The sequence below is a fragment of the Entelurus aequoreus genome, linkage group LG05 (assembly GCF_033978785.1).
Source record: "Entelurus aequoreus isolate RoL-2023_Sb linkage group LG05, RoL_Eaeq_v1.1, whole genome shotgun sequence".
NCBI lineage: Eukaryota > Metazoa > Chordata > Actinopteri > Syngnathiformes > Syngnathidae > Entelurus > Entelurus aequoreus.
The window spans coordinates 84,894,618-84,917,117 of record NC_084735.1 but is presented as its reverse complement, the minus strand read 5'-3'; the positions used below and the strand labels follow the sequence as shown (position 1 = coordinate 84,917,117).

The 22,500-nt window shown below is 35.2% G+C and overlaps 1 protein-coding gene across 1 annotated transcript in view; it reads right to left on the bottom strand.

The window, feature by feature from the left end:
* LOC133649977 (uncharacterized) overlaps positions 1-22,500 on the bottom strand; it is a 46,681-nt gene that overhangs the window by 8,664 nt on the left and 15,517 nt on the right. The window contains exons 6-7 of the mRNA XM_062046693.1: positions 968-1,125; positions 112-868 (exon numbers count right to left, since the gene is read on the bottom strand). Of these exons, the coding sequence (XP_061902677.1) occupies positions 112-868; positions 968-1,125 (915 nt within the window). The remainder of the gene's footprint in view (positions 1-111; positions 869-967; positions 1,126-22,500) is intronic.

Below are 22,500 nucleotides of genomic sequence, written 5' to 3'. Positions count from 1 at the left end.
TGCTGGTTCTTGCTGGTTCTGTCAGCCAGCTGGTTTCCAGAAGAGACGCAAACGTTTCAAGGCCACTGAAGAATGCAAAAGTCTAAACAGGCGTGATGAAGACAATCAGACGTAGTCCCTCCGGTTGTAGGAGCTCTGGGCCGTGGACTTGGGGGCGGCCGAGTATGCCACGCGGCTTTGCGGGTGCATGCTGTACCTGCTGGCCTTCTCCTCCTTCGGGGGGCAGCTGCAGCACAGGATGGAGCCGCCGATCAGCAGCAGGGCGGCCGCGGCCCAGCCCAGGTACAGGGCCGCCCCGATCTCCATCTTCTGGCCGGACGGGATGATGAGACTGTAGAACTCCACCACGATGGTGTTGGCCGACCACGACACGGGCACCAACTGGGTCAGCGCCGCCACGATGAAGCCGGCGCCGGAGGAAATCATCACCCGCGCTTTGGCGCCCTCGTCCTCGATGCAGTTGGTGCACTTGGCCCCGACCAGGGAGATGAGGAGCGACAGCACCCCGACGATAATGGACACCACGGTGAGGGCGCGCGCCGCCTGCAGGTCCTGGGGCAGCGCCAGCATGGAGTCGTAGACCTTGCACTGCATCTGGCCCGTGCTCTGGAACACGCAGGTCATCCACAGGCCCTCCCAGTACACCTGCGCCGTCACGATGTTGGCGCCGATGAAGGCCGACACCCTCCACATGGGCAGCGCGCAGCTGACCACGCTCAGAAGCCAGCCCACCACCGCCACAGAGACGCCGACCAACTCCAGTCCGAAAGACGACATGGCGCACAGAGTCAGTCCCTCGTTCCCGCCAAAGATCCCGGTTGCTTTCGCCAGGAGAACTTCCTCAAACGTCCGCTCTTCCCGGTCCACTCTCGAGGATCCTTATCTGGACGTAGTTTTTATTGCGAAACGGTCCAACCCTCCTCGAGGATGACATCGGCCGTCCAATCAGAGAGTCCCGGTTTACCACCTGGGCGTGGGGATGCTGCTTTTCAAACAAAGACCTGGTTTATGGCTGAACCTTTCGCCCATGGTGACAGCGGGCGTGTCCTGTTTATGGCTGTCAGTGGGTAATGATCGGCCAGGGTCAAGCTTGATGACTGACCACTGGACCAGACCCTTCAGTCCCTCCAAGTCCAAATGCCACAAATGTACCACGTGACGGCAAATACTGGACTCCAAGGTAAGGATTTCTCAGGTTGTCCCAAACGGTCAACCTTCAAAAGCAGTCTTGTCGTCAAGCTAACAAAGACGGACGTTTTATCGCAAACAGGAACCAACTGTTGTTCCTGTTTTGTTTTGATTCCAGGACTCGAACGTGTCACAGAGTGGACACGCTAGTTAATGACCAACCCGGTGCGCAGTAGCTTTTACACATTCTTTCTCCTTCTGGAATAAATGGGCCGGCAGCAGCTTGTTTTCATGTCGACAATCATTGATGCACTCGGAAAACTTTTGAAAATCCCGATCCAACAGAGCAGTTAGCATCCACGTCGGATAAATGTGAAGTAGGTCGCGTGTCAAAGTTTACATGCTGAGTTACAGCGTTAGCCTGACACGCTATTATCGTATACGTGCAACCGCAATCGTACGTTAATTTAGGCCACACACACACACACACACACACACACACACACACACACTCTTGTATTTCATACCTTCTTGAGACCTCCGAAAAATGCCTGCCTCTTTAGGACCAGCCTTTCTAGATATATAAAGATGTGTATTTACAACATTAATAATATATACATACTATGCAAATATAAAAAAGCTTGTTGTGAACAATGATTTGGAATTTCACAAGAAAAAGGTCACAATTTCACAAGAAAAACTCAGAATTTTGGCGGTATTACAATAAAAGACGTAATTTTACTCAACGCAAGTCAACATTTGACAAGAAAAACTGAACGGTTGGAATTTTACTCGACAAAAGTCACAATTTTATAAGAAAACTTAACATTTTTGGCAATATTATAACAATAATTCTAATTTTACTTGGCAAAATGATGACAAAAGTCATCATTTTACTCGAAAAATGTCACTGTTTTACAAGAACAACCAAAACATGGGTAACATTGTGATAAAAGTCTGAATTTTATATGACAAATGTCACCATTTTTTGATGAAAAGTAATAATTTTACAAACAAAAGTAATAGTTTTACGAGAAAATATTGTATTATTACAGAAACAACATGAGAAATGATTCCCTATTTTATAAAAAAAAAAGTCAGCACTTTGTGAGAAAAAGACTGCTTTTATTTTATTTTTTATTTTTTGTTTGTAATTGGGTTTTAATCTTCATTATTTACTTCGTTATTACAGTATGTCTCTATATACATTTTTTTTTTAAATTAATTTTGGCCACAGGGGGCGCATTTCAATTTCTTACACACACTTGTAATTTCATATGTTGGCCAGAGGGGGAGCACTTCAAAGTTTTACACACACTTGTTATTTCATATGTTGACCAGAGCGGGAGCACTTTTAAAACCGACACACAGTCAATTTGAAAAATCCCTCCTTTTTGAGACCACCCTCATTTTGATAGATTTCACCACAAGGGGTGCTAATGAGACATTCTCTATTAGATGCAATGGTTTTCTGTATTGGGACCATGATTGTTCACAGGTCCTCGTATGGAAGGTACTTTTCCTTGTTGATGTCTCAAGAAGGGTAGAAATACAAGAACACAAAAACACACATTCATGTATTTCTTACCTTCTTGAGACCTCTGAAAAATGCCTACCTCTTTAGGACCAGCCTTTCTAGATATATAAAGATGTGTATTTACAACATTAATAATATATACATACTATGCAAATACAAAAAAGCTTGTTGTGAAAAATGAGTTGGAATTTCACGAGAAAAAGGTCACAATTTCACAAGAAAAACTCAGAATTTTGGCGGTATTATAATAAAAGTCGTAATTTTACTCAACGCAAGTCAACATTTTACAAGAAAAACTGAACGGTTGGAATTTTACTCGACAAAAGTCACAATTTTATAAGAAAACTTAACATTTTTGGCAATATTATAACAATAATCCTAATTTTACTTGGCAAAATGATGACAAAAGTCATCGTTTTACTCGAAAAATGTCACTGTTTTACAAGAACAACCAAAACATGGGTAACATTGTGATACAAGTCCGAATTTTATATGACAAATGTCACCATTTTTTGATGAAAAGTAATAATTTTACAAACAAAAGTAATAGTTTTACGAGAAAATATTGTATTATTACAGAAACAGAAAGAACATGAGAAATGATTCCCTATTTTATAAAAAAAAAAGTCAGCACTCTGTGAGAAAAAGACTGCTTTTATTTTTTTTTTTTTTTTTTGTTTGTAATTGGGTTTTAATCTTCATTATTTACTTCGTTATTACAGTATGTCTCTATATACATTTTTTTTTTAATTAATTTTGGCCACAGGGGGCGCATTTCAATTTCTTACACACACTTGTAATTTCATATGTTGGCCACAGGGGGAGCACTTCAAAGTTTTACACACACTTGTTATTTCATATGTTGACCAGAGGGGGAGCACTTTTAAAACCGACACACAGTCAATTTGAAAAATCCCTCCTTTTTGAGACCACCCTCATTTTGATAGATTTCACCACAAGGGGTGCTAATGAGACATTCTCTATTAGATGCAATGGTTTTCTGTATTGGGACCATGATTGTTCACAGGTCCTCGTATGGAAGGTACTTTTCCTTGTTGATGTCTCAAGAAGGGTAGAAATACAAGAACACAAAAACACACATTCATGTATTTCTTACCTTCTTGAGACCTATGAAAAATGCCTACCTCTTTAGGACCAGCCTTTCTAGATATATAAAGATGTGTATTTACAACATTAATAATATATACATACTATGCAAATATAAAAAAGCTTGTTGTGAAAAATGAGTTGGAATTTCACGAGAAAAAGGTCACAATTTCACAAGAAAAACTCAGAATTTTGGCGGTATTATAATAAAAGACGTAATTTTACTCAACGCAAGTCAACATTTTACAAGAAAAACTGAACGGTTGGAATTTTACTCGACAAAAGTCACGATTTTATAAGAAAACTTAACATTTTTGGCAATATTATAACAATAATCCTAATTTTACTTGGCAAAATGATGACAAAAGTCATCGTTTTACTCGAAAAATGTCACTGTTTTACAAGAACAACCAAAACATGGGTAACATTGTGATAAAAGTCAGAATTTTATATGACAAATGTCACCATTTTTTGATGAAAAGTAATAATTTTACAAACAAAAGTAAAAGTTTTACGAGAAAATATTGTATTATTACAGAAACAGAAAGAACATGAGAAATTATTCCCTATTTTATAAAAAAAAAAGTCAGCACTTTGTGAGAAAAAGACTGCTTTTAGTTATTTAAAAAAAAAAAAAATTGTAATTGGTTTTTAATCTTCATTATTTACTTCGTTATTACAGTGGGTCTCTATACACATTATTATTTATTTATTTTTTAAATTAATTTTGGCCAAAGGGGGCGCATTTCATTTTCTTACATACACACTTGTTATTTCATATGTTGGCCAGAGGGGGAGCACTTCAAATTTTTACACACACTTGTTATTTCATATGTTGACCAGAGGGGGAGCACTTTTAAAACCGACACACAGTGAATTTGAAAAATCCCTCCTTTTTGGGACCACCCTCATTTTGATAGATTTCACCACCAGGGGTGCTAATGAGACATTCTCTATTAGATGCAATGGTTTTCTGTATTGGGACCATGATTGTTCACCGGTCCTCATATGGAAGGTACTTTTCCTTGTTGATGTCTCAAGAAGGGTAGAAATACAAGAACACGCACACACATTCTTGTATTTGTTACCTTATTGTGGCCTCTGAAAAATGCCTACCTCTTTAGGACCAGCCTTTCTAGATATATAAAGATTTTTATTTACAACATTAATAATATATACATACTATGCAAATATAAAAAAGCTTGTTGTGAACAATGAGTTGGAATTTCACGAGAAAAAAGTCAGCATTTCACAAGAAAAACTCAGAATTTTGGCGGTATTATAAAAAAAGTCGTAATTTTACTCAACGCAAGTCAACATTTCACAAGAAAAACGGAACATTTGTGCGATATTATGATACAAGTTGGAATTTTACTCAATAACAGTCGCATTTTACAAGAAAATCTTGAAATTTTGGCAATTTCATGAAAAGAGTCGTAATTTTACTCGACAAAAGTCACAACTTTATAAGAAATCTTAAAATTTTTGGCAATATTATAATAATAATCTTAATTTTACTTGGCAAAATGATGACAAAAATGTCACTGTTTTACAAGAACAACCAAAACATTGGCCACATTGTGACACAAGTCAGAATTTTATATGACAAATGTCTCCATTTTTGCGATAAAAAGTAATACTTTTACAAAGAAAAGTAATAGTTTGCAAAATGACAGAAACAGAAAGAATATAAGAAATGATTCCCTATTTTATAAAAATAAAAAAAAGTCGGCACATTGTGAGAAAAAGACTGCTTTTAGTTATTTTTTATTTTTTTTGTTTGTAATTGGGTTTTAATCTTCATTATTTACTTCGTTATTACAGTATGTCTCTATATACATTATTTTATTTTTTTAATTAATTTTGGCCACAGGGGGCGCATTTCAATTTCTTACACACACTTGTTATTTCATATGTTGGCCAGAGGGGGAGCACTTCAAATTTTTACACACACTTGTTATTTCATATGTTGACCAGAGGGGGAGCACTTTTAAAACCGACACACAGTCAATTCGAAAAATCCCTCCTTTTTGGGACCACCCTCATTTTGATAGATTTCACCACCAGGGGTGCTAATGAGACATTCTCTATTAGATGCAATGGTTTTCCGTATTGGGACCATGATTTATGTCATCACTTGTTCACACCTCCTCATATGGAAGCTACTTTTCCTTGTTGATGTCTCAAGAAGGGTAGAAATACAAGAACACACACACACACACATGCAACGGCTCATCTCTGGACTAACCACAAACTAACAAGCGATAAGATAAAAACAGATAGAAGGCCGTTCACCGCTGATGAGCACCCTTTTTTTGAAAAGCAACAATTGACCAACACTTGAAACCATAAACATAGTCATATATTAATTGTACATTCGCATTTTATGGCGTAATGTGAACAGTAGCGTTGTTTTAGTCGATAAACAACAGTTGAGGCTAAACTCCGGGGTTTTCGTGTGTCAAAACTGTTCGTTTATGACGAGTTAGCATAAGTGCTAACTAGAGATGTCCGATAAATTCTTTAAAATGTAATATCGGAAATTATCGGTATCGGTTTCAAAAAGTAAAATGTATGACTTTTTAAAACGCCGCTGTGTACACGGACGTAGGGAGAAGTACAGAGCGCCAATAAACCTTAAAGGCACTGCCTTCGCGTGCCGGCCCAATCACATAATATCTACGCCTTTTCACACACACAAGTGAGTGCAAGCATACTTGGTCAACAGCCATACAGGTCACACTGAGGGTGGTCGTATAAACAACTTTAACACTGTTAAAAATATGCGCCACACTGTGAACCCACACCAAACAAGAATGACCAACACATTTCGGGAGAACATCCGCACCGTAACACAACATAAACACAACAGAACAAATTCCCAGAACCCCTTGCAGCACTAACTCTTCCGGGACGCTACAATATACACCCCCCGCTACCCCCTACCGCCCCTACCGCCTCCACCTCAACCCCGCCCACCTCAACCTCCCAAAATTCCAAGCTGCTGTTTTGAGGCATGTTAAAAAAAATAATGCACTTTGTGACTTCAATAATAAATATGGCAGTGCCATGTTGGCATTTTTTTCCATAACTTGAGTTGATTTATTTTGGAAAACCTTGTTACATTGTTTAATGCAGTGGTCTCCAACCACCGGTCCGCGGCCCGGTACCGGTCCGCGGACTGATTGGTACCGGGCCGCACAAGAATTAAAAAAAAAATAAAATAAAAAAATAAAAAATAAAAAATTTTTTTTTATGAAATCAACATAAAAAACACAATATATACATTATATATCAATATAGATCAATACAGCCTGCAGGGATACAGTCCGTAAGCACACATGATTGTATTTATTTATGTAAAAAAAAAAAAAAACAAAAAAACATTTTTTTTTTTTAAATACACCCCCCCACCGTGGGACAAATTTGTCCCTCCGTGGGACAAATTTTCAAGCGTTGACCGGTCCGCAGCTACAAAAAGGTTGGGGACCACTGGTTTAATGCATCCAGCGGGGCATCACAACAAAATTAGGCATAATAATGTGTTAATTCCACGACTGTATATATCGGTATCGGTCGATATCGGAATCGGTAATTAAGAGTTGGACAATATCGGGATATCGGATATCGGCAGAAAAGCCATTACTTCCCTCTCAGACTTACCAGTGTTGTTGTTTTTTAGCCACAGCTAGCTAAACCTGCTAGCTATGGCTGGGCAATTGATACATTTTCGATTTCGGCATCTCACGATCATAAAAATATTACAATTGGCAAATAACGATTAATGGGGCCGCGCTACGTGCATGCATATTCCTGAGTTTGAACTAGGGTTGTACGGTATACCGGTCGGTATTGGTATAGTACCGCGATACTAATGAATCATATTCGGTACTATACCGCCTCTCAAAAGTACCGGTCCTACATCTAACATCCGCTGTAATGATACCAAGTACAAGAGCGTATCTAGTTGATACTACTATGATTATTATGATATTTTTTAGCCTCACAAAATCTTTTTTTGTTTTTTTTTAACTTTGTGTTATGCTTACAAACTCAGGAAACACGTCCCTGGACACATGAGGACTTTAAATATGACCAATGTATGATCCTGTAACTACTTGGTATTGGATTGATACCCAAATTTGTGGTATCATCCAAAACTAGAGATGTCCGATAATATCGGTCTGCCGATATTATCGGCCGATAAATGCGTTAAAATGTAATATCAGGAAATTATCGGTATCGGGTTTTTTTATTATCAGTATCGTTTTTTGTTTTTTTTAATTATTTTTTTATTAAATCCACATAAAAAACACAAGATACACTTACAATTAGTGCACCAACCCAAAAAACCTCCCTCCCCCATTTACACTCATTCACACAAAAGGGTTGTTTCTTTCTGTTATTAATATTCTGCTTCCTACATTATATATCAATATATATCAATACAGTCTGCAAGGGATACAGTCCGTAAGCACACATGAGGGGCTCCCTCTTCTTTTCTTAAACGGTTGCCTCCAAATTCGTCAAGCTGCGAACAATCAGCACAGCACACTACACTACACCACCCCCCTTCATAATAACAGCGTTGTGCGGTCTGACTGCGCTAACAAAGTAAAAGTTTCAAAAAAAGTACCAAAATATCATGCTTTGACCTAAAATATTGATCGAAATTGTACAAAGATGTATTGCACCAATAAATGCGAGGATTTTTGCATTTCATAAACTTTTATTTATCACTTCCCTATAGTGATAAAATAAGTGTAACATATAAAAAAATTAATTGTATTGTTTTTTTCATATTGCTATTTCAATTTATTGTTGTTACTATTATTACCATTTTACTTGTTGTTGTTTATTCGTTACTAATTTATATCTGGTGTTCTTTTAAATTATATTTAAAATTGAGTTTTGGTGGTACAATAAATACTATAATGAATGAATAAGTGTGTTATTAATGGTGTATACAATATGAACAAAATAATGGTGATTATTATATTTGCCATAACTACTCTGATGTTTGCTATCGTCATGTAGGAGACTTGAACGACACTGAGAATTACTTGACTTGTTGTCTACCCTAAATGCTAAACCTTTGTTGACACGACAAGCATGTGATGGGTATTTCTGGTCTCGTCATCTTCGTCCGGACAGAAGGGTGCCACGGCAGTGTGGCTGGATCAAAAGAGACGTCGGAGACGCTTTGCTGAACAAAAAGTTGCTTTACTACAAATGAGTGTCATTATACAGGACTGCAGTACATGGAGGAGGTCAAGTAAAAAAAAATGAGGCACTCCTAACTTGGAGAAGCCAAACCATCAATTTTTATATTCCTCCTTTCTGTCTCTGGGTGTGTGCAAAGTCAGGACAGCACAACCTGACCATGTGAGGACATGTTCATGTGTAAGTGACCGGAAAACAACCTCTGTAGGTTGCACCTTAACGTCTTAAGACCCAAGCTGTTTGTTTACATTATTTTTTTTATTTCTCTTTGCTATTTGAGCTTATTGGACCCTAATTAGAATAAAAACAAAAAAAATCATCTTTTTATATGATGTACTTAGTCCATAAGTAACAAACGTGTACTTCATGTGTAGTGACATGCTAATTTTTATTTTTACATTTTTTTTTTTTTTCCAAATTTTATTGTATGTTATACTCTTCTGACACCACCAGATGGCAGTATAAGTGTCCATATGTCGGCATAAGACCCAGTAGTGTACACGATTTTGGAAATAAGAGCTAAAAGGTGCTGTCCACGCATGTGGCCACTTAGGCCTTTAGAGGTTAAATGTTGGCGTGATGATAGACATGGTGTCTCTCCTCCAGGATAGGGCTATCGCTTTTGCATTCCGAAGTCTGAATTTATTGCCTCTTCTGGTAAGAGAGTTAATCCAGTCCACGTACGAGTGTCCAACTTAGGCTCCTTCATTTATTATGGGCTCAACCATTATTTACTTAAACCTGGTGGTTCGCCTTCACTATATGTACTCGTTGTGGCTCGTGCAGCCCTTTGAGACACTCGTGATTTAGAGCTATATAAATAAACTTTGATTGATTGATTGATTTGTAGAATGTAATATGAGTTCATTATTCACGTTACGTGTTTTTGGCTAATGCTATATTTTGAAAACATGCTCCAGGGTGAGATCTTCTAAACATCCGTCGCTGCCAACATGTGCTCAAAGTTGATATAAAAAAAAATAGAATAAAATAAAACACACTTTATGGTCCAAACGCACTACATACATTGTGTTTTTTATGACTCACCAGCAGGAGAAGACAGCACCAACAAGTGGCCCGGCATGCACACTGCAACACCATCCGTTCACAAGGTTCCTCAGTGTGTTAGAGCTCCAGCTAGTGGCCCGGCATGCTCATTACGGTGTTGTCTGTGAATGAGGACCACGTCATATAAAAGATGTTCAGTGTTTAGTTGTAAGAATGTGGCCGTAGAAAAAAAAAAACAGACTAAAGATTGCACACAAATGAAGTCGTCATAGTTGTCAACAATGATGAACTTTTTACCCAAGTTGGATTTATTGCATGGGGCCCTTCCCTGCTGCTGTATGACGTCACGCTAGATTGAGAAATAGACAAACAGATGGATGGACGGAGACGGTGATAAAAAGTGAGACACTTCTTGCTCCTCCTTCCTGGTAAAGATAAGAGGTTTCTATTGGGATGGCTTCATTGCACGCCAACGTCATAGAAACGTATAAACATGCAGACCGAAACTAAGCAGTGTTGTCTGTTATTATTCATATTCAGTTGTGTGTTGTTTCTTTTTCATACATGTATGTGTTCACACATTTTTTTTATATAAGTTCACAAAAACATCCACTTTAAAAAAAAAAAAGAAGTATATTCTATCTCATCAGCCAACAGTTTGTCCCTAAAGTCTTGGGAAAAACTCATTCATTATACAGTTATAAAAATGTAAAAAACACAATTATTTTTTTGTTTGTTTATGAATTAATTTTATTTTTATTTTATATATATAATACAAATATTAATATTTTACACATACATATTTTCTTCTGTTTGATTTATAGAATATTATTTAATAATAATACACATTTATTTATATCAGGGGTCACCAACCTTTTTGAAAGCAAGAGCTACTTCTTGGGTAGTGATTAATGCGAAGGGCTACCAGTTTGATACACACTTAAATAAATTGCCAGAAATAGCCAATTTGCTCAATTTACAACTCTATGTTATTATTAATAATTAATGATATTTACACTTAATTCAACGGTTTAAAAGAGGAGAAAACACGAAAAAAATTACAATTAAATTTTGAAACATAGTTTATCTCCAATTTCGACTCCTTAAAATTTAAAATTCAACCGAAAAAAAGAAGAGAAAAACTAGCTAATTCGAATCTTTTTGAAAAAATTTAAAAAATAATTTATGGAACATCATTAGTAATTTTTCCTGATTAAGATTAATTTTAGAATTTTGATGACATGTTTTAAATAGGTTAAAATCCAATCTGCACTTTGTTAGAATATATAACAAATTGGACCAAGCTATATTTCTAACAAAGAAAAATCATTTCTTCTATATTTTTCAGAACAAAAATTTTAAATGAAATTCAAAAGACTTTGAAATAACATTTAAATGTGATTCTACAGATTTTCTAGATTTGCCATAATAATTTTTTTGAATTTTAATCATAATAAGTTTGAAGAAATATTTCACAAATATTCTTCGTCGAAAAAACAGAATAAATTAAAATGTATTTATAATTCTTTACAATAAAAAAAATAAATTTACTTGAACATTGATTTAAATTGTCAGGAAAGAAGAGGAAGGAATTTAAAAGGTAAAAAGGTATATGTGTTTAAAAATCCTAAAATCATTTTTAAGGTTGTATTTTTTCTCTAAAATTGTCTTTCTGAAAGTTATAAGAAGCAAAGTAAAACAATTAATGAATTTATTTAAACAAGTGAAGACCAAGTCTTTAAAATATTTTCTTGGATTTTCAAATTCTATTTGAGTTTTGTCTCTCTTAGAATTAAAAATGTCGAGCAAAGCGAGACCAGCTTGCTAGTAAATAAATACAATTTAAAAAACAGAGGCGGCTCACTGGTAAGTGCTGCTATTTGAGCTATTTTTACAACAGGCCAGCGGGCTACCCATCTGGTCCTTACGGGCTACCTGGTGCCCGCGGGCACCGCGTTGGTGACCCCTGATTTATATTATACAGTGGGCCTCCAAAGTCCAGGCAAAAATGTTTATCATATACAATTATCTAAAACATTTTTTTATATATTATATAAATAAATTATATTTACAAAATAATGTTCTATTTATTTATTTTTATCATATATTCCTATATGGTTTTACTAGTTATCCCTAAAGTCTTAGAAAACATGTATTAATTATACAATTATTAAAAACAAAACTACATTTTAAATGAATTAGATTAGATTAGATATTGTTTTTATATGTAAAATTTTTTTTTTTTAAAAAGGTTTTATTTATATAAAGAATATAAATAAACTATATATTAAAAACACATGTTCATCTTTTTAATTTATTAATTTGATTTTGTATTCTTATATTACTTTACAGTTTGTAAAGTCTTACAACAAATGCTTGATATTACAGTTATTAAAAAACAACTATTTTAAATAAATTAAATTGATTTAACACCTGCTATATTATTTTATACATAAAATACGAATACATGATATTACATAATTCATATTTTCTTATTTTTAATATATAATTATGTTATTTTAATAATATGAATACATATTTTATTCATATTATACAGTGTGTCGCTAAAGGGAAAAATGCTTATCATATACGATTATTTAAAAAAACCACTTGTACTTGTATAAAAATATAAATAAACTATAAACTATATATTACAAAAATATGTTCATCTTTTTAATTTAATTTTATATTCTTAAATTACCTTACAGTTTTTAAAGTCTTACCACAAAAATGCTTAATCATGCGATTATTAAAAAAAACAAGTGTATTTTAAATACATTTAATTGATTAAACACCTACTATATTGTTTTATATACAAAATATGAATAAATTATAGTACATACTGTACATAAATATTTTCTTCTTTTTAACATATTATGTTATTTCAATTATATTACTAAATATTGTACTCATATCATACAGTATGTCCCTAAATTTAGGTACATAGGCAAAAATGCTCATCATATACAATTAGTTAAAAAATACTCATATTTATATAAAAATATAAATGAACTATATAATGTAAATACATATGTTCTTCTTTTTGATTCATTGATTCTTTATTATATTCCCATATTACTTTACAGCACAAATGTATATGATATACATTTATAATATATATATATATATATATATATATATATATATATATATATATATATATATATATATATATATATATATATATATATATATATATATATATATATATATATATATATATATATATATATATATATATATATATATATATATAGAAATAAATAAAGTTATTTTTAATTGATCAACTTTAGGGGGTTATTAATTAAATAATAGATTTTTAAATGAACTAATCATTAATTTTAGGGATGTCCGATAATGGCTTTTTGCCGATATCCGATATTCCGATATTGTCCAACTCTTTATTTACCGATACCGATATCAACCGATACCGATATCAACCGATATATGCAGTCGTGGAATTAACACATTATTATGCCTAATTTGGACAACCAGGTATGGTGAAGATAAGGTACTTTTTAAAAAAATTAGTAAAATAAGATACATAAATTAAAAACATTTTCTTGAATAAAAAAAGACAGTACAACAATATAAAAACAGTTACATAGAAACTAGTAATGAATGACAATGAGTAAAATTAACTGTTAAAGGTTAGTACTATTAGTGGAGCAGCAGCACGCACAATCATGTGTGCTTACGGACTGTATCCCTTGCAGACTGTATTGATATATATTGATATATAATGTAGGAACCAGAATATTAATAACAGAAAGAAACAACCATTTTGTGTAAATGGGGGAGGGAGGTTTTTTGGGTTGGTGCACTAATTGTAAGTGTATCTTGTGTTTTTTATGTTGATTTAATTTTTTAAAAAATAAATAAATAAATAAAATAAGATACCGATAATAAAAAAAAACGATACCGATAATTTCCGATATTACATTTTAACGCATACATCTCTAATTAATTTAATTAAAGGTTTTGTGTAAAGCACTATATGTATATATTAAGGGTTCATGTATCTTATCTAATATAAAGTGTTTAAATAAATTATTGACAGTCAATGATGTAAATGTAACAAAGGTTGTGTAACAAACGATAATGGGTGTTGTCGATTTTAGTCGAACAAGTGGTTTGTTATTGTTGATGTTTAAATGTGAGTGCCGACCAATCAGGAGGCAGCTTGCTGGATGTGCTGCGTGGGCGGACGTTCCCAAGCAATAAGTGACTTTAAAGAGAGAAGGGGCCTTGGATTTTAACGGCTGCGTGGAGATTTATGGACGCATGAAAGGCTCTTTGTGGGCAGCCTGACGCCATTTTACAACCACGCTGTCGTCTTCCTCTTCTTCTTCTTCTGTTTTGTGGCCACAAACACAAAGAGCGCGTTATGGATCATGAACAAACCGCAAAAAAGAGAAGGAGCCGCACCTTCCGCTTCCTGCAAGTGTTGCCAGGTGACCTCAGGACAGTCTCTCACAGGCCTCTGTGGAGCTGCTGCTGCCACCTGCTGGGCCCAGAGGGCAAATGCACCCTTTCAAGTTAGATGATGTATGGCTTGTTCTGATGGTGACCTTCTTCTTCTTCTTCTTCTTCTTCCATCCTCAATGGCCCACCCACCGCATGTCCTGAACAACTGACCGCTTGTCGCCTGCAGCTCTGATGTCCGCGCTCACACAGGACCGTCATTCATGGCGCCCAATAGAACTTTCCTTTCAAAGGCCGCACTTTCTTCTCCTCGCACATCCGGTCTCGGCCGGGAACATTTACTTCTCGTCCTTCTCTGAAGTGTGTTTGTATTTAATACCGAGCGGCGATTTTATTTTCAGTTTCTGTGTTCTCCATTCCATCCATTTTCTACCGCTTGTCCCTTTCGGGGTCGCGGCGGGGTCGCTGGAGCCTATCTCAGCTGCATTCGGGCGGAAGGCGGGGTACACCCTGGACAAGTCGCCACCTCCTCGCAGGGCCAACACAGATAGACGGACAACATTCACACTCACATTCACACACTAGGGACCATTTAGTGTTTTTTCCAAGGAAAGTCATGTCTCATCACAATTAAACTCGCTTGACGCTTGCTTTGTCAATTCTTCCATATTGTGAGCGCCATGAATAAAAAATAAAAAAATTCCGCAGGGAGCCCCACCTTCTTTCCATAGGAATAATGTTTTTATGAATTAAGGCTCTGATTACTTCAAAACAGAGTACATAAATAGAAAAGTCTGTATAGGTCAGGGGTCGGCAACCCAAAATGTTGAAAGAGCCATATTGGAGCAAAAATACAAAAACAAATCTGTCTGGAGCCGCAACAAATTAAAAGCCATATTACAAACAGATAGTGTGTCATGAGATATAAATGTAATTAAGAGGACTTAAAGGAAACTAAATGACCTCAAATATAGCTACAAATGAGGCATAATGATGCAATATGTACATATCGCTAGCCTAAATAGCATGTTAGCATCGATTAGCTTGCAGTCATGCAGTGACCAAATATGTCTGATTAGCACTCCACACAAGTCAATAACGTCAACAAAACTCACCTTTGTGCGCTCATACACAACGTTAAAAGTGTGGTGGACAAAATGAGACAGAAAAAGAAGTGGCATAAAACACGTCCTAGAAAGTCGGAGAAAGTTATACATTGTAAACAAACTAAGGTGAGTTCAAAGACCGCCAAAATTAGTAGGACAAAACGGTGCTCGCCAAATACTCGAATCAGTGAAGCATGTTTAATATAAACAGTGTGATTTATAACAATTAGGGAGGTTTGTGTCATGTTTGTCCTCCTACACAAACCATATTAAAACAAAAAAATAGATTTTTTTCCCCTCATCTTTTTCCATTCTTCATACATTTTTGAAAAATCTCCAGAGAGCCACTAGGGCGGCGCTAAAGAGCCGCGGGTTGCCGACCCCCGGTATAGGTAAACAAATTTCTCCATAAAAAACACTGTAAATATGAATAATGTTATTATTAGAGATGTCCGATAATATCGGCCTGCCGATATTATCGGCCGATATATGCGTTAAAATGTAATATCGGAAATTATCGGTATCGTTTTTTTTATTATCGGTATCGTTTTTTAAAATTTTTTTATTTTTTAATTTTTATTTTCTTAATTAAATCAACATAAAAAACACAAGATACACTTACAATTAGTGCACCAACCCCAAAAAACCTCCCTCCCCCATTCACACTCATTCACACAAAAGGGTTGTTTCTTTCTGTTATTAATATTCTGGTTCCTACATTATATATCAATATATATCAATACAGTCTGCAAGGGATACAGTCCGTAAGCACACATGATTGTGCGTGCTGCTGCTCCACTAATAGTACTAACCTTTAACAGTTAATGTTACTCATTTTCATTCATTACTAGTTTCTGTGTAACTGTTTTTATATTGTTTTACTTTCTTTTTTATTCAAGAAAATGTTTTTAATTTATTTATCTTATTTTACTAATTTTTTTAAAAAGTACCTTATCTTCACCATACCTGGTTGTCCAAATTAGGCATAATAATGTGTTAATTCCACGACTGCATATATCGGTTGATATCGGTATCGGTTGATATCGGTATCTGTAATTAAAGAGTTGGACAATATCGGAATATCGGATATCGGCAAAAACCATTATCGGACATCCCTAATTATTAATCTACTCGTTCATTTACTCTTAATATCTGCTTACTTTCTCTTTTAACATGTTCTATCTACACTTCTGTTAAAATGTAATAATCACTTATTCTTCTGTTGCTTGATACTTTACATTAGTTTTGGATGATACCACAAATTTGGGTCTCAATCCGATACCAAGTAGTTACAGGATCATACAGTGGTCACATTCAAAGTCCTCATGTGTCCAGGGACGTATTTCCTGAGTTTATAAACGTAAAATACATTTTTTTTAAAACCAAAGAAGATTTTGTGATGCCAAAAAATATCAATGTAAGTATCGACTAGATACGCCCCTGTACTTGGTATCATTACAGTGGATGTTAGGTGTAGATCCACCCATGGCATTTGTTTACATTGTGACGCCGGTGCTTTTTAGAGGCGGTATAGTACCGAATATGATTCATAGTATCGCGGTACTATACTAATACCGGTATACCGTACAACCCTAGTACATTCTAACCAGTCAGCATGTAGACCAGGGGTGTCCAAACTAGGGCCCGCTGGAGTCTTCAGCGCGGCCCCGCCAGACATCACAAGACTGGCCCGCCTAAATTTAGTCCCCAGCGTACAGATTTAGAGTGATTCAGCCGCCCTCGTTCGGGCGAGGAAAGAACCGAAGGTCAATGATCGTGAGTTTTATATGGAAGGAACTTAAAGGCCTACTGAAAGCCACTACTAGCGACCACGCAGTCTGATAGTTTATATATCAATGATGAAATCTTAACATTGCAACACATGCCAATACGGCCGGGTTAACTTATAAAGTGACATTTTAAATTTCCCGCTAAACTTCCGGTTGAAAACGTCTATGTATGATGACGTATGTGCGTGACGTCAATCGTTGAAGCGGAAGTATTCGGACACATTGGATCCAATACGAAAAGCTCGGTTTTCATCGCAAAATTCCACAGTATTCTGGACATCTGTGTTGGTGAATCTTTTGCAATTTGTTCAATGAACAATGGAGACTGCAAAGAAGAAAGCTGTAGGTGGGATCGGTGTATTAGCGGCTGGCTGCAGCAACACAACCAGGAGGACTTTGACCTGGATAGCAGACGCGCTATCCGATGCTAGCCGCCGACCGCTTTGATGATCGGGTGAAGTCCTTCGTCGCGCCGTCGATCGCTGGAACGCAGGTGAGCACGGGTGTTGATGAGCAGATGAGGGCTGGCTGGCGTAGGTGGATAGCTAATGTTTTTAAAGATTAAAGATACCAATGATTACTCCAACCCGTGCTGCTGAGTGCCAAGCAGGGAGGTTATGGGTCCCCTATTTATAGATATTGTTAGGTCCCGTTGCTAAGTTAGCTTCAATGGCGTCGTTAGCAACAGCATTGTTAAGCTTCGCCAGGCTGGAAAGTATTAACCGTGTAGTTACATGTCCATGGTTTAATAGTATTGTTGATTTTCTGTCTATCCTTCCAGTCAGGGGTTTATTTCTTTTGTTTCTATCTGCATTTAAGCACGATGCTATCACGTTAGCTCCGTAGCTAAAGTGCTTGGCCGATGTATTGTCGTGGAGATAAAAGTCACTGTGAATGTCCATTTCGCGTGCTCAACTCTCATTTTCAAGGGGATATAGTATCCGAGGTGGTTTAAAATACAAATCCGTGATCCACAATAGAAAAAGGAGAGAGTGTGGAATCCAATGAGCCAGCTTGTACCTAAGTTACAGTCAGAGAGAAAAAAGATGCGTACTGCACTGCACTCTAGTCCTTCACTCTCACGTTCCTCATCCACGAATCTTTCATCCTGGCTCAAATTAATGGGGTAATCGTCGCTTTCTCGGTCCGAATGGCTCTCGCTGCTGGTGTAAACAATGGGGAAATGTGAGGAGCCTTTCAACCTGTGACGTCACGCTACTTCCGGTACAGGCAAGGCTTTTTTTTATCAGCGACCAAAAGTTGCGAACTTTATCGTCGATGTTCTCTTCTAAATCCTTTCAGCAAAAATATGTCAATATCGCGAAATGATCAAGTTTGACACATAGAATGGATCTGCTATCCCTGTTTAAATAAGAACATTTCATTTCAGTAGGCCTTTAAAGCCCCACCTAAGAACTTTCGAGTTTTGGTTGATTTTGGCGGCGCCAGTGGACCAAAGCGGTAGCGTTCAGCCGGAAGAGAGACCACATTTCCCATGAGGACTAACGCGTATAGCAGGCCTGGGCGATTATTTTGACTCGGGGGGGACACATTTTAAGAAACAAAATGTGTCTGGGGGCCGGTATATCTGATTTTTAGGAACATTAATACAAAAAGTCACAATAATGTGTGATTGAAAGCTAAAAACGTTATGAAAGACCACCTTTTTTTTTAACAGAATGAGACACCCAGAATGTACATGAAAATAGAGAATGTGGGATTAACTATGAACGATAAAACACTGAATATTGACAACATATGAACGTCACACCCCTCTCCATCCACATATTTTACAATTACAGATGTCCGATAATGGCTTTTTTGCCGATATCCGATATTCCGATATTGTCCAACTCTTAATTACCGATACCGATATCAACCGATACCGATATATACAGTCCATTATTATTAGAGATGTCCGATAATATCGGCCTGCCGATATTATCGGCCGATATATGCGTTAAAATGTAATATCGGCAATTATCGGTATTGGTTTTTTTATTATCTGTATCATTTTTTTAAAATTTTTTTTTTTTTTTTTTTAAATTAAATCAACATAAAAAACACAAGATACACTTACAATTAGTGCACCAACCCAAAAAACCTCCCTCCCCCCATTTACACTCATTCACACAAAAGGGTTGTTTCTTTCTGTTATTAATATTCTGGTTCCTACATTATATATCAATATATATCAATACAGTCGGCAAGGGATACAGTCCGTAAGCACACATGATTGTGCGTGCTGCTGCTCCACTAATAGTACTAACCTTTAACAGTTAATTTTACTCATTTTCATTCATTACTAGTTTCTATGTAACTGTTTTTATATTGTTGTACTTTCTTTTTTATTCAAGAAAATGTTTTTAATTTATTTATCTTATTTTACTAATTTTTAAAAAAAAGTACCTTATCTTCACCATACCTGGTTGTCCAAATTAGGCATAATAATGTGTTAATTCCACGACTGCATATATCGGTTGATATCGGTATCGGTTGATATCGGTATCGGTAATTAAAGAGTTGGACAATATCGGCATATCGGATGTTATGTTATGTTATTAATAATAACATAAAGGGTCCCTATCCATTTTTTAAATATTACCCTTTATGTTATTAATAATAACATATGTTATGTTATGTTATTAATAATAACATAAAGGGTAATATTAAAAAAAGGGATAGATGTTGATAGTCCAACTCATACTGACTGGTACACACAAGCTATGGAGATGATATCAGTAGAAAAAACTGCATTTAGTTGAGATAATAATGAGTCATATATTGGAATATGGGATCCATTATTTAAATTGGTTTTAACTATTAAATGAACCTAAAATATGACTTATTATATCATTGTGGAAAATATTGGACACAATGTGTTACTAATATTGATACTGTTGTTGATAATATTTATTTTTGTCTCACTACTTTTAGATTGTTCCGTGTCATGTTTGTGTGTCCTCAATTGCTCTGTTTATTGCTATTCTGAATGTTGCTGGGTCGGGTTTGGTTTTGAAATTGTATTGCATTATTATGGTATTAATGTGTATTGTTTTCATTTAAAAAAAATAAATTAAAAAAAAATAAAATAAAATAAAATAAAATAAAAAAATCGATGTTTTAAAAAATGAGAATCGATTCTGAATCGCACAACGTGAGAATCGCGATTCGAATTCAAATCGATTTTTTTCCCACACCCCTATTAACTAGTACATCATGCAAAAGCACAGATTCCAAACATTGAAACATCCCCGCACATCATAATGGCACTTACAGTTTCCATCGTAAAGATCTAAAAAAAGTTCAAATGTAATATCGGAAATTATCGGTATCGGGTTTTTTTATAATCTGTATCGTTTTTTTTTTGTTTGTTTGTTTTTTTAAAATTAAATCAACATAAAAAACACAAGATACACTTACATTTAGTGCACCAACCCCAAAAACCTCCCTCCCCCATTCACACTCATTCACACAAAAGGGTTGTTTCTTTCTGTTATTAATATTCTGCTTCCTACATTATATATCAATATATATCAATACAGTCTGCAAGGGATACAGTCCGTAAGCACACATGATTGTGCGTGCTGCTGGTCCACTAATAGTACTAACCTTAAACACTTAATTTTACTCATTTTCATTCATTACTAGTTTCTATGTAACTGTTTTTATATTGTTGTACTTTCTTTTTTATTCAAGAAAATGTTTTTAATTTATTTATCTTATTTTACTAATTTTTAAAAAAAAGTACCTTATCTTCACCATACCTGGTTGTCCAAATTAGGCAAAATAATGTGTTAATTCCACGACTGCATATATCGGTTGATATCGGTATCGGTTGATATCGGTATCGGTAATTAAAGAGTTGGACAATATCGGCATATCGGATGTTATGTTATGTCATTAATAATAACATAAAGGGTCCCTATCCATTTTTTAAATATTACCCTTTATGTTATTAATAATAACATATGTTATGTTATGTTATTAATAATAACATAAAGGGTAATATTTAAAAAATGGGTAGATGTTGATAGTCCAACTCATACTGACTGGTACACACAAGCTATGGAGATGATATCAGTAGAAAAAACTGCATTTAGTTGAGATAATAATGAGTCATATATTGGAATATGGGATCCATTATTTAAATTGGTTTTAACTATTAAATGAACCTAAAATATGACTTATTATATCATTGTGGAAAATATTGGACACAATGTGTTACTAATATTGATACTGTTGTTGATAATATTTATTTTTGACTCACTACTTTTAGATTGTTCCGTGTCATGTTTGTGTGTCCTCAATTGCTCTCAATTGCTATTCTGAATGTTGCTGGGTCGGGTTTGGTTTTGAAATTGTATTGCATTATTATGGTATTAATGTGTATTGTTTTCATTTAAAAAAAAAAAAAAAAAAAATTATAAAAAAATAAAAATAAAAATAAAAATCGATTTAAAAAAAAATGAGAATCGATTCTGAATCGCACAATGTGAGAATCGCGATTCGAATTCAAATCGATTTTTTCCCCACACCCCTGTTAACTAGTATATCATGCAAAAGCACAGATTCCAAACATTGAAATACTTTGTATAGTTGAAGACTTACGGTCATTTGAAAACATCCCCGCACATCGTAATGGCACTTACAGTTTCCATCGTAAAGATCTAAAAAAAGTTAAAATGTAATATCAGAAATTATCGGTATCGTTTTTTTTATTATCTGTATCGTTTTTTTGTTTTGTTTTTTTTAAATTAAATCAACATAAAAAACACAAGATACACTTACAATTAGTGCACCAACCCAAAAAAACCTCCCTCCCCCCATTTATTTCTGTTATCAATATTGTGGTTCCTACATTATATATCAATATATATCAATACAGTCTGCAAGGGATACAGTCCGTAAGCACACATGATTGTGCGTGCTGCTGGTCCACTAATAGTACTAACCTTTAACAGTTAATTTTACTCATTTTCATTCATTACTAGTTTCTATGTAACTGTTTTTATATTGTTGTACTTTCTTTTTTATTCAAGAAAATGTTTTTAATTTATTTATCTTATTTTATTATTTTCTTTAAAAAGTACCTTATCTTCACCATACCTGGTTGTCCAAATTAGGCATAATAATGTGTTAATTCCACGACTGTATATATCGGTTGATATCGGTA